At 42.4% G+C, this 13,647-nt stretch overlaps 1 protein-coding gene across 4 annotated transcripts in view; it reads left to right on the top strand.

Annotated features, from left to right (window-relative positions):
• The window catches only part of Prim2 (DNA primase subunit 2), a 308,490-nt gene that overhangs the window by 235,133 nt on the left and 59,710 nt on the right, over positions 1-13,647 (top strand). For all 4 annotated transcript variants that reach the window (XM_052745227.1, XM_052745228.1, XM_052745229.1 and 1 more), the window contains 2 exons: positions 72-144; positions 4,600-4,785. In XM_052745227.1, coding sequence (XP_052601187.1) covers positions 72-144; positions 4,600-4,785 — 259 coding nt within the window. The remainder of the gene's footprint in view (positions 1-71; positions 145-4,599; positions 4,786-13,647) is intronic.

The following is a 13,647-nucleotide window of genomic DNA, read 5'->3' on the forward strand; positions in this document are numbered from 1 at the left end:
AAAATTCTCTTTAAAGAGATGAAAGCATTTTACAGATCCCATTTTAGTTTTTGTTCTGCTTTGTTTTTCAGTCATTCTTACACTGGTCAAGATTACAGCACCCAGAAGAACACGGGGAAGATTTCCTTAGATCAGATTGATTCGGTAAGCACCAGCCCCTGTTAAAGCAGACGTGATTCAACTAGAGACCCTTGGTGGGAAGATGGGGGAGCAGTACCTTATTGCTTCTGATCATTTTAAGAGGAAAGTCTCATATTTTATGTATGTGATTTTATTTTAATTGGAAGAAAACCGAATTTAAGGGGAAGTTATTTGCAATTTTTAAAAAACAATTTGATTATTGGAAAATGGAATTCTTTTAAATGACAACCACTGTGTTTATGTGTTTACACTTAAATACTACACACATTTAGAAAAGGAGAAGTGACGTGTATTAGTTAGCTAGAACTGTTATAGCAAAATCAGATTGGTGACTTAAATACCAGAAGATAGTTCCTCGTAGCCCGAGGCTTGAAGTGTAAGCTCTGTTTTCTGGGGCCTCTCTCTTTGCTTTATAGATAGCTGCTTTCCTGTCTCCTGAGATGGTTTTCCCACTGTTGGTCTACAGCCTGGTTGTGTCTTTCTCTTCTTGTATGTACACTAGTCACCTTTAATGATATAATGACCCCATGCAACTTAATCACCTCTTTTAAGGATCTCTTACCCAGTCAAACTGGGTACCGGGTTAAAACTTCACTCTGTGAGTGTGGGTGCGGTTCCCCAGGAGCATTCACTAGCATTAAGGAAGGCTGCCATCCTGCACTAACTCATGGTTCACGTCTGCCTTGTTTGACTTTGCACTTCCTCAGCAAAAGCACTTTGTTATACTTCAGTTTCCAGAATTTCTCTTTAATGCTCTGTAGTGTGTGCACTTTATCCCACAAAGAAAAAATTAAGCCTGCTAGAAATAATCTGTATTTACAACTACCACTTTACTTGCAAAAAATTAAAAATATAACAGAGTTTTAATGTTGGAATATAAGAATTATAATAAGGTTACTGGGAACAGATCAAAATGAATAGATAAGATTATCTTATGGCAAATCATAATGTAGTACTTAGCAGTTAATATCCCTGGAAATAATAGGATTGTCTGCACTACGTAGTTGATTTCCAATTTGCTCTTAAGATGTCTCATCTTTCAATCTCCTCTAAAGAATTATTTCACCTTACTAGTCCCTTTCTTGCCTTTCCATTTCTCCATGTGTTCACTTTATATTATATGAATAGTTGAAGTTAATTCTATTCCTACCTCTAGCCAAGTGATTTCTCATCACCAGCAAGTGTGAACTGTGGGAATGCCAAGAACTGTACTCACTGATTCATGTAGTGAATAGAAACTGAGCCCATCAGTTGTGTACCAGTTAGTGGTGTGAGTACAGAACTGAATATAATAGAATATCTATACTTCTTGGACCTTACCTGGGCGAAACAGACAACATAGCAAATGAGCATCATCCTGTAAAATTGCTTGAGACTTAACTTTATCTGGAAGCTCTTCATCCTTCTAACACCATGCCATCAGTGTATCTCTTGCTATCTGCTGGTCATGGACTGCGTCTTCTAGGTTGTTCTATAACTGAAGTCTGTATCTGTCAGTGGCACTATTGTCCCTGTGTTCCTCTTCAAATGGGGACTGCGCCTTCCCTTGACCCTCTGTAGGTATGGAGTGAGTGTCTGTCTTAGTTTACATGACCTCTTCTGAATCTTCCCTGTCCCAGCTCTAGCTTCTTTAAAGCCCGGGAATCAAGATATAGAGTGGATACCTCCCTAGATGCTGACCCCACCCTGTATCTTTGATGGTTTTTATTTGCACAGCACTGCATCTGTTGTTGCTGCCCTCTGCAGCATCCCATAGCCTGTCCTTACACTTTCTCTGTCAGCTCTGTTCCCATTTCTCTGTCTTACTGTGGCCAGCCCTGTGCACAGTTGTCTTCATTTTCACTTTGTGGACAGCCATTAGGTTCTCTTAAGCATTCTTCCTCCTTCCATTCTTACTGGTTATAGTCTTTCTAGAGTGTAGTAGCCCGAGTTCCTTATCAAATCATCAAACCCTCTGGTTTTTATGGCCTGTCTTCTACTTCATCGTGGTATACTCATTATGTTCTAGTACATGATATTCATTTCTTCTTGGAGTTTTTAATTTTCATAATATGAATGATATTCTTGGGTCCTCACATGAGTAGAATCAAGCTTGAAGTGTATGTTTTAGTTGAAGTGTAATTTCCTTAGAGACTAGTCTGTTTCCAGAATTCTCTCCCAATCACAGTTGATCCCTCTGCTGCTTTACTCACGAGCTTGGACACCGTTTTTACCCTCTTCATGCTCATACCCATTGTCTCTGCATCCAAGTGTCAACTGCTCCGGGAGGGGATCTGTGACCTCTCTCTGTACTGGTAGCTGTGAGGGCTGCACAGATAATAAATGTTCAGTAAATCCTTGTTGGTTGAGAATCCAGGAATTGGAGAATTGTAGTAAAGGAAACAGAGGTTGAATTGTGTCTTGAGGGGCTTTGCCTGCTGTAACTAGATCGCATGGGAGTGGGAGGGCACACCAGACAGTGTCAGCAGAGTGGGACTATGTAAGCAGGACTCAACGGTGGGAAGGAACTTCTTGTTGGCACAGTGACAAATCAGCTCCCAGTCCGTACTGGGCTTCTGTGGCATTTGGCACGTGCCCCTGCTGCAGTCCTCATTGTTGAAGTCATTATACAGACTTGGTCCGTGTAACGGGGGTCATAGTTTCATACAGCCACCATTGACTGAGTGGACTGTGCTTCTGTTTCCTTGTTTTCTACAATCCTGGATAAAACCTGTTCTGTTAAGTATTGAAAAGCTGATGGGCCTTAGGGGATTGTGTGGGTTTACACCAAGGACGTTGAACATTCACTAAGGTTTGTTTGTTTGTTTGTTTGTTGTAATTAAGAAATAACCAAAGTAGTCATGTGAAAATGAACTGAAAGGCTTTCTATTCGTCACTCCCCTGGAAGATAGAGGTCTATGTGGGTTAGTTTTGAGGATGGAATTCAGTTGTTCTTTACAGACAGACATTAGATGGTCACTAGAGGGAGCAGCAAAGTCAAACAAAGCAAGTCTAGGCCCTCCTGACTGGGTGAACTGGCAAGTCTGCCCTGGTGAGAACTCACATCCTGGGAGGAAGGATGCACTCTGGGAAGTTAGAGGGAGCAAGGTTGAGATTGTAAGTGAAAAAAATGAACTGAAAAACAATCAATGATACTTCATTTTTGATAGAGATTGTAAGTGAAAACAGTGAACTGAAAAACAATCAATGATACTTCATTTTTGATGTTAAAACAAAGAGCTGCATTTTTAAACTTGGTTAAACATGTATGTTTGAATTTTCTCTTTAAAACTCTTTCTCTTAATTTTGTGTTCTACTTTATGTCTAATTTATGTTATGAATCAATTTGCTACTCTGCAATTATATTTTCAGACCTTTTTTCTTAGAAAAATGGAATATTACGTTCACATAAACCCTCTAAGAATATTCAGAGCAGTTTTGTTTGTAATAAAAAGGTTAAACTGCAGCACATTCAAGCCATAGACTGTGCCTGTTCATTGACCTTCCCTGAGTTGTCACAGGAGAACCTCGAACCAAGGATGAGGAACTAGCCAGTCCTCAGACATGGCACACTGTGTGATTTTGTTTAGTTGATTCTCTTGAAATGACAGAGTTACAGAAATGAACAGATTAGCTGTTTCCAAATGTTAGGAAAGAAGGAGGATGGGGTGGAGCAGGGTGCAGAAAGCAGAAAGTAGGCAGGAAGAAGAAGGGTCCTGAGATGGCCAGTGGCTAATATGCTTGCTGTGTATGAGCACCTGCATTTGGATCCCTGGCATCCGCAGAAAAGGCTACATGTGGTGGTGTGGGCCTGCAGCCCCAGCACTGCGGAGGCCGAGACGGAGAATCCTGGAGGCTTATGCTGGACAGCCATCTAGCTGAAACAGTGAACTCCATGCTCAGTGAGAACAGCAGAGGAAGACACCCAGTGTTGTCCTCTGGCCTCCATATGCAAATGGTGCTAAATAAATGCAAGCAGGAAATAGGGATCCTTGTGGTGATGAAATCATTCTGCATCCTGAGGTGGTGGAAGTATGAGCCTCCACGTGATGAAACATGCACATAGAAGTAGACGTACAACTGTGGGAGTCTGAGGAAGCACAGTGCGATGTATCTGTGTTGTATTTGCCTGTCTTGCAAGATTTTATATGTGAGGGAAACTGGGGACATGCCACCTCTTTGTGTTATTTCTTGTAGCTAATATGTGCATTATTAGCCATCTAAAGGAAAATGTAAAAGAGAAACAGGGAAACTGACATTATTATTATTATATAATCTGGGATGGTCAAAGTGTTACCTGTTTGATTTCTAATCACTATAAAACAATAAGACAAGTCACATTTACAATCTATGTAATACAACAATGCTTTCTATGACTTATGTTGTTTATTCTGATTAAATCAAATTTACAGTCACAGCAGCTATAATGGGGACCTAGTATATCTTCAGTATTACCTAAACTTGCTTTTTTTCTTGTAGCTTTCTACCAAATCTTTCCCACCTTGCATGCGTCAGTTGCACAAGGCTTTGAGGGAAAACCACCATCTTCGTCATGGAGGCCGGATGCAGTATGGGCTGTTCCTGAAGGGCATTGGCCTGACTTTAGAACAGGCATTGCAGTTCTGGAAGCAAGAGTTTATTAAAGGGAAGATGGACCCAGACAAGGTAACGTTTAAAGGGCAGAGCAATAGCAAATGAAATTTTGTTAGCCTCAAACTAGAAGATCTGTTTGTAAAACATGCACCAAAACACAGCTGAAAAGTATAAAAGATACATGTGTCTTAATTTCTGTAAATAGAAATTTATATGTTAATCTAGCAAGTGCCAAGCAAAAGTTGGGAAAGGTGTCTTCTTAAGTAAGCATGTTGTCAGCAGACTGAACTTGCTTCCTGCGTTGTGTTTCTCTAAGGATATATATGTGTACACACACACATACAGACAAACACACACACGTCCACACACACACACGTGTGCACACACACACACACTCACACACACAACGCCATTACGAATGCATAAGGAGAAGGCAATGAAGATGTGCTGTGGGATGGTCTGTATGTCAAATATGTTGCTGATTGGTCAATAAATAAATCACTGATTGGCCCGTGGCCAGGCAGGAAGTATAGGCGGGACAAGGAGGAGAATAGAGCTGGGAAGTGGAAGGCTAAGATAGAGAGACACTGCCAGCCGCCATGATGAGAAACAGCATGTAAAGATACTGGTAAGCCACGAGCCATGTGGCAAGGTATAGATTAATAGAAATGGATTAATTTAAGCTGTAAGAACAGTTAGCAAGAAGCCTGCCACGGCCATACAGTTTGTAACCAATATAAGTCTCTGTGTTTATTTGGTTGGGTCTGAATGGCTGTGGGACTGGCGGGTGTCAGAGATTTGTCCTGACTGTGGGCCAGGCAGGAAAACTCAAGCTACAAAGATGCTTTCGTCCAGGCTGTGTGCAGTCCCGACAGCATCTCAACAGCAGTCACTGTAAATCCTCACAACCACTTTTAATCAGTCTATAGCATCATGTTCTTAGACCCATTCCTCAGTTCTTCTTTTCTACTAATGTCAGGTGACGAGATTTTGTCTAGAAATGTGGGTTTTGTCCCTTTTATATCGTGTACTATGCAAGGAAAAAAAGTTTATGTTGTATATTTCTTAATTTGTTTCTTCTGGAAAAAAGGATAATAAGGAATGAAGAATGTTTATATAAATAAATACCATGTGTTGTTGTATTAACTTTCTAGGGCTACTGTAACAAAATTCCAAGTTTGCTGGTTTAAGCAACAGAAACTTAGTTTCTCATGGTTCTTGAGTCTGGAAATTCAAATCAGGGTGTTGGCAGATTTTTCCACTTCTGAGGCCTGGCCCCAGGACTTGAGGTTTGGCCTATTCATGCGGTCTCTTCTCTGTGTGAGTGCCATGCTGCTACTGCTGCTGCTGCTGCCGCCACCGCCGCCGCCGCCGCTGCTCCTGCAAGGACTTCTGTTGTGTTGTGTTAACTACACCTGCGACATCTTTCCACCTTGCTTCTCCCTCTTACAGGCACTGTCTTGGAATACAGTCACATTTGGGACTAGAGCTTCAAAACAGGAATTTTAGGATAACATGACTCAGTATATAACATGTCTCTCATTGTATACTTTATTCCAACTGTGTGTGATTCTGTGCATATGTGTGTGTGTGTGGTGTGTGCCATAGCACACATGTGGAAGTGAGAGAACAACTGGATCCACCTGAGAGTGTGAAGCTTGTGGACCAATCACCTATCCCTGCTGAGGCATGCTGACCAAACTGCTTACTGAACAAGGGAAGGGCAAGTGTTTTATTGATTTGTTACAGTGAGTTAATCTGGTACTTTCCACTGGTCATGGACACAATTTCGGAAGGATTTTGCCGTCTTGTGAACCAGCATCCTGACTCTGAGGTTTTCATTCTCTTGGTGATTGACATAACCCAGGCATGCCGAGGCTGCTGTTGGCACCATCTCCTTGCAAAAACGTCCTCGCACTGTGGCTTGGCCTGACTCTATCACAGGGCTGAAGGGCTGTAATGCTTGAGCTGCGTAAGAAGCCTCGGAGTAGAACAGAAGAAACAGTGTAAAGCTTTTAGAAGAACCAGGGACAGGGCTCTGAGCTAGCTTGCCTTTTGGTCATCCCTGTCTCATGTCTGAGAAGGCCCACGCAGCAGCAGCAATGTAAAGTTTGTGTTGAACCCATTTATTTAATTTTTTTCTTATGAGATCCCCCCCAATTTAAAATTTAGTGTAAAAACAAATTAGTGGATAATTTTTAATTTTATCTGTAAATAGACGAGAGTTCATATATTTTTATTAGCTTAGCAAATATACTATTTTGACTAAGAGATTATGTTGCACTTAGGTTCTGTTGTTACACAGTCTGCACTTGTAAATAAATGGTCATGTTTTTCTCAGTGTTCTCTTTTCTTACATATACAGAGTATAATAAACTGAGGTATGTTAGATTGTGGTACCTTTTCAATCTAATGAGCTTTTTGTTAGTTGAAGAGGTGTAGAAAGTGTTGACTTACAGTACTACTTGCAGTATTTGGTTGGATAGATATGGAGAATGTTCTAACAGAAACTTTTTTTATGGATGTTGTGCTGGCTAGTTTTATGTCAACTTGATACAAGCTAGAGTCTTCTGAAGGGAGGGAACCTCAATTGAGAAAATGCCTCCATAAGAGGAACTCTAATCCAGAAAATGAACCAACCATTCCTCATCTTGGACACCCTATCCATTGCTCAAAACTGTGGGAAGCCAGCCCCCACCTTTTAAAGGGTTCCTATGAGGAGGAGAGAGGAATAAGAAATATTAGGTAGGATGATAGGCCTAGCCGAGAGGAAGAAAGACAGAAACACAGGATAGCTTCAGGAGGACCTGGGTCAATACCCAATGGCCCAGAACTTTATTCAAAAGCTTTTTATAACAATGCCATGGAGCAAGGCAAAAGACCACCTCCTTGCTAGATACAGCCAAGTATAGACCCTTCCAATCACCTGGTACCCAGGCCCATGGTCCAGTCATCCTCTTATGCAGCCCTGCTGGTAAAGCAAGCTCAGATCTCACTAGGAAACCTCTGTGGGCTCCCCCACAAAACCAGGGCGATAATGTGTCTGGGCAGCAGGTTTGGGAGTTGAGCATGCACAAGCTCCAGGCTGCTGCACCCCACCCTGTGGTTGGCCCTGCTCAGCAAGACATGGTCCCCTGTCCACTGTAGCCTTCTCTCACACCTGTCACCACCATTGCACACTGCTATATTCCTCCATCTTTCCTACCTCTCCATTGCATATTTGTCTGTCATATTGGCATTGCATACTGCAGTGTGTCACACACTATATTTTTTGCCCAAATAGCTTTACATCAATATTGAGTCTTTGGTTTGGTTTCTGAAGCACCATAAGCATTGGATCATTGCCTAGGCTAGTCTCATATATTCTGCTGTTGCCCAGAGTCAGGGTGATGTTGCAGGTAGGCAGGATGTTGGGGGCAGGTTCCATGCAAGTTCCAGACTGCTTTAGCTCCTGGCTCCCACACACCTCCCTACCCTCAATGTCAGCCACCCCTGTTGCTAGAGTTTTCCTGCCTGGCCCACAGTCAGGACAAATCTCTCTCACCCGCCAGTCCCAAGCCGCTCAAACCCGATCAAGTAAACACAGACACTTATATTGGTTACAAACTGTATGGCCATGGCAGGCTTCTTGCTAACTTCTTACAGCTTAAATTAATCCATTTCTATTAATCTATACCTTGCCACGTGGCTTGTGGCTTACCGGTACTTTACATCTTCCTTGTCCTGATGGCGGCTGGCAGTGTCTCCCCTCCCAGCTTCCTGTTCTCTCAATTTTCCTCTCTGTTAGTCCTGCCTATACTTCCTGCCTGGCCACTGCCAATCAGTGATTTATTCATTGACCAATCAGCAACACATTTGACATACAGACCATCCCACAGCACCTCCCCTTTTCTTTTCTTAAAAAGGAAGGTTTTAACCTTTACACATCTCCAAAGTCAGCTTGGTATATTTGGGAATTTGGGCGTAGCTTCTCTTACTACTTTTTGCTGGAGGGGGGCGCTGTATCTTTTGGGGAAACAAAGAAAATTTTAGGATCATGGAGTAGTCCGTGAGGCTGTATCATCTGAGCCAGTTGTCTTGAAATGGTTCTGGATGTTGGATCATCTGAGCCATGGTGTCATCGGAGACCTTTCAGGTGGTCTTGGCTGGTCAAACCTGATGTGTCTTAATCTGGAACAAATCCATAGCCTCTTGCTTTCTGTGGAAACAAAAGAGACTCTTTTCCAAAGCAACATATCCTTACATCCAAATTTTGAAGTCAAAGTATCTTTAAAATATACGTACTGGTTTAACTCAGCTTCCTTTACAATCAAACATCTCTCTGTAGTTAAGAATCCCAAAGACAACACAATCCAGACTCTCTGTGTAATAGTCATCTCTACGTGGCTTATTTTTTATATTAATTTTACTGTCTCTTTAAAGACTTTATTTTTTAAAACCATGTATTTGTTTTTATATTGTATATATCATCTTTTTTTGTCTCTTTCAAGCCTACGTATATTTTACACACATTGTAAACTATTACATCTGAATCTGTCTTATTGTGAATCTATTGCTTTAAGCTGTAGCAGCTGTGGCTGCTGGCTCCACCCACCGCAGCTTCCCAACATGGCGGCAGTATGCTTACCGCCAGCTCTGGGAGCCATCGTGGGTCTATGCTTTTATCCAAGCAGTGTGTAGCCCAGAAACCTCTTTTTTTTGTTTTGTACTAGCAAAGGCTAAATCCATAATGTAGCTTAATGTGCCATTTGCAGAGGCCTCATTCCCGCCATACTGCAGGTCGAGTGCGCACGCCAGCAACCCGCCAGTAGCTCAAACCGGCAGCTGCCGCTCATTTGAGAGAGACAATTAGGAACTGTTTTTAGCTCCGTTTTAGAATCTTTTTTTTCAGGTTTTAGGTGGAAACTCTTGCCCCACGTTGGGCGCCATTTGTTGCTAGAGTTTTCCTGCCTGGCCCACAGTCAGTACAAATCTCTCTCACCCGCCAGTCCCAAGCCGCTCAAACCCGATCAAGTAAACACAGACACTTATATTGGTTACAAACTGTATGGCCATGGCAGGCTTCTTGCTAACTTCTTACAGCTTAAATTAATCCATTTCTATTAATCTATACCTTGCCACGTGGCTTGTGGCTTACCGGTACTTTACATCTTCCTTGTCCTGATGGCGGCTGGCAGTGTCTCCCCTCCCAGCTTCCTGTTCTCTCAATTTTCCTCTCTGTTAGTCCTGCCTATACTTCCTGCCTGGCCACTGCCAATCAGTGATTTATTCATTGACCAATCAGCAACACATTTGACATACAGACCATCCCACAGCACACCCCGAGGCTTATTGGGCTGGACCTTTGTGCTTGTAGCCTATGGGCAGCACCACTGCCTTGCACTTTCCCTCTCCCAGCAAGGCAGCAGGCAGAGAAGGCTGCAGCCACAGCAGCTCCAAGTTGAGGGCAGTGAGCCTAGGACAGGCCCTATTCAGTAATGAGCCTAGGACAGGCCCTATTCAGTAATGTTTCTGTAGGAGCTCCAGGCCACTGTTGTGCTTGTAGGCTGTGGGCAGTGAGTGCTGCTGCACTGTGCTTTCTTTCTGAGCAGATGCCAGGCCTAGGGCTGGCTCTATTTAATATTGACCTGTTTCTGTGGGAGCTCCAGGCAATCTCCCTGTTGTTGGTACTGGCCACCCAAGGGGTCATCAGGCATGACCTTTGTGCTTGCAGCCTGTTGGCTGAGACACGGCAGTGAAAGGTATAGATTCATCATTCTCCCCCATGCATGACTCTGTTCTGCCATCTTTATTTCCAGTTTCATGAGTGTACTTTTTAAAAGCATCTTCCCATAAGACTTGCCCCTCTTCCCTTTCTGAGTTGTTCCAGAGCTACTTCAGGCTCTGCAGATGCCTTTTCTGCCTCTGCATCACCCTTTGGAGCTTCCTTGGGTCTCTCAGACTCCTTGGAGCTCTGAGGTGAATGCCAGTGGCCACTGCCATCTTTGCGTTCCTCCCTCAGTCTCAAACTTTTTTATTAATGTGTGAAAAAAAAATCACTAAAATATTTACTTACTTGGAACTTGGTTATTAAATCTTCCAGTCACTAGAATGAAATTAAACTGGATAATTATAAAAAAATTCATGGCATAGTGTCCTCTCACCCAGATTGGTTGTGTTGGTGTTGGTGTTGGTGTCAGTTGCCTTCTGGTTCTACTAGACTTTAAGCACAACATAGAGCACTTAATGGCTGCAATTTCTGGTCCTTGCATGCCAAATGCAAGGTCAACTCCATTCTGTTGTAATTGAGTCAAGGAACATTTAGGACTATTTAGAAAGCTTATCTTTTGTCCCAAAAATTTTCAGGTGATGACATAGGGTAGACTTGAGTTGTTCAACTTATTCCCAAAGAAGAAAATATTTTTGCTCATGAGGTGTGACTATACATATCAAGATCTGGGGACAGGGCCTGGTACTTTGTGTTTTCAGAACCTTCCACGTGAAGCTGATATTCACTCAAGATTTAGAAAAATTGTTTTGTGAACGACCCTTAAAAAAAAAAATAAGTTCCTAACTGGCTTATCCAACAAATAGGCAATGTAGGTCTTCAGCTCTTATTTGCTCTTCTGTCCGCCTCTGTGGGCAATTTAGGCATAATGATCTGTTCTTTGTCAATAATCCATACATATATTTAAAGGCCTGCGACATGCCAGGGCCTAGTAAATGCTAAATGAATATGTACAGCAGAGTGTCTCAGCTAATGTACTGCTAATGAATCTCCAATATACTCCACTATTGATCCCATGAACCCTTGGGGAAGCTAGGCCAGACCTGGAGTACTCATAGCTCGTTACCTTCAATTGTAAGTAGTGCTTTCTTTTTCCTCTAGAATATTTTCTAAACATTGTTTTATATGTGCTAAGTGACATGAAAAGGACAGGGATGTACTGAGAGAGAGAGTGCAGACTTGAACTTGGGCATATTTTTTCTGCTGTTTATAAGTTATACAACTATATTAGGGTTCTCTAGTGGAAAAGTACCAGTAGAATGAATATATATTATAAGGAAATATGTTAGATTGACTTATACAGTGCTATCTGGGTAGTCCAATAGTGGCTGTCTCAGTCTGGAGAGGCCGAGAACCCAGGAGCTGTTCATTCCACAAGGCTTTATGCTTCAGAATTCCCAGCCTGGTGCTGAGGGCTGAGGGGATTCCCAGAGAATCTTTGGTTTTCAGTCCACATTGGAAGACTGAAAACTCAGGGTTCTTATACCAGCAAAAGGATGTCACAGCAGTTGCAACGGCAGCAACAAGGTGGATGAACTTGCTAACCAGAGTAAAAGATTTTTTTTTCCCAAGACCTCTTTTTATCTGTGTTGCCATCAAAAGATGCCACCCACATTTAGGTTGGGTCTTCCAAATTAAAAATAAGATTAAAGTAAAACAAAAAAGCCATGACATGATATTATGAGACAAGGAGTCTCCAAAGATGCCATTGAGTTCACTTTCTGTTGGCCATCTACTGATGGGCATGTAGCCTACCCTTAAGAGTAGTTTTTTTTCCCAGTGAAACTCCCTTGGAGAAAATTAGATTTTCATTTTCAAGTGGTTAACAATTAGAGATAGCTTCTGGGTTGGGGATTGGGGGCATATGTCCACTTCTCTATTTAGCTGTTGGACCCCATCTGGTGCAGACCCATGTAGGCCCTGTGCATGCTGCCCCGGTCTCTGTGAGCTCATATGTGCATTGATCCTGTTGATTTAGAGGACCCTGTGCCCTTGGTGTCCTCTGTCTTCTCTGGCTCTTATATTCTTTCTGTCTCCTCTGATCTCTGAGGGGAAGGGTTTGATGGAGACATCCTTTTTAAAATGTTCCAAGGTCTCTCACACTCTGCATATTGTCTGGCTGTGGGTCTGTATATTTATTTCCATCTGCTTTAGGAGGAAACTTCTCTGATGATGACTGAGCAAGGCATTGATCTATGAGTTTAGCAGAATGTCATTAGGCGTCATTTTATAGCAATGTTCCTTTAGTAAACAATAGTATTTGGTTTCACTTTAGGTCCCTGGACTATCTAGTCTTAGGCTCTTGGTCATCCAAGCAGTGTTAGATACAGGTTCCATCTGGTGGAGTGGGTCTTAAGTCAAATCAAACATTGATTGGTTAGTCCTATAAGGTTTGTGCCACCATTGTACTAGCATACCTTGCAGGCAGAACACCATTGTAGATCAGAGGGTTTGTTTTGTGGCTGGCTTGGTGTTTACGTTTCTCCTTTGGTAGCAGCAGAGCACCTTCCTGTTCGAAAGACATTAGTACATAGGGAGGAAGGCTCTAGGTAGGCACCAGTTTGACTTTTCCATTTTCAATGAGTTGTGTAGATGTTGTTTTCAGTAATGGGGCCTTGCCATCCATTGGTGGGGAGCAACCTATAGTCTTGGCAACAGGCTGGGTTGTTTGGGGGTTCCCATGGGACCCCTTTGGCCAACAACTCAATTAGATGTAAACATTCTTGAATACTGGAAGCTTCATTTGGTGACAAGAGATGTCCACTTAGGGCTCTGTCTTCCTCATTATTTGGCGATTTCATTTAGATCACCTTTATACACACACACACACACACACACACACACACACACACACACACACACACACGTTTTGGCAACTTTAATATATTATGTTTCCATACTACTCCTTAATTTTAGCCATGTCTCCCTGTATTTCCTCCCTCATCCCCCTCTTCCCTCCCTCTCCTCACTTGATCCTCTCAATCCACCCCCCCCCCATCCATAACTATTCTATTTCCCCTACTTAGGGACTTATGGAAATCAAATGAAAAGTAGATATCTTTAACTTACTTATTTTATTTATACATTCTGGGGATTGAATTCATGTCTTTGTGCATGCTAGGCAAGCCCTTTACTACTGAGCTATGTTCTAACCCAAGATTTCCACT

Source organism: Peromyscus californicus, unplaced genomic scaffold, assembly GCF_007827085.1.
Source record: "Peromyscus californicus insignis strain IS unplaced genomic scaffold, ASM782708v3 Scaffold_19__1_contigs__length_69161282, whole genome shotgun sequence".
Classification (NCBI taxonomy): Eukaryota; Metazoa; Chordata; class Mammalia; order Rodentia; family Cricetidae; genus Peromyscus; species Peromyscus californicus.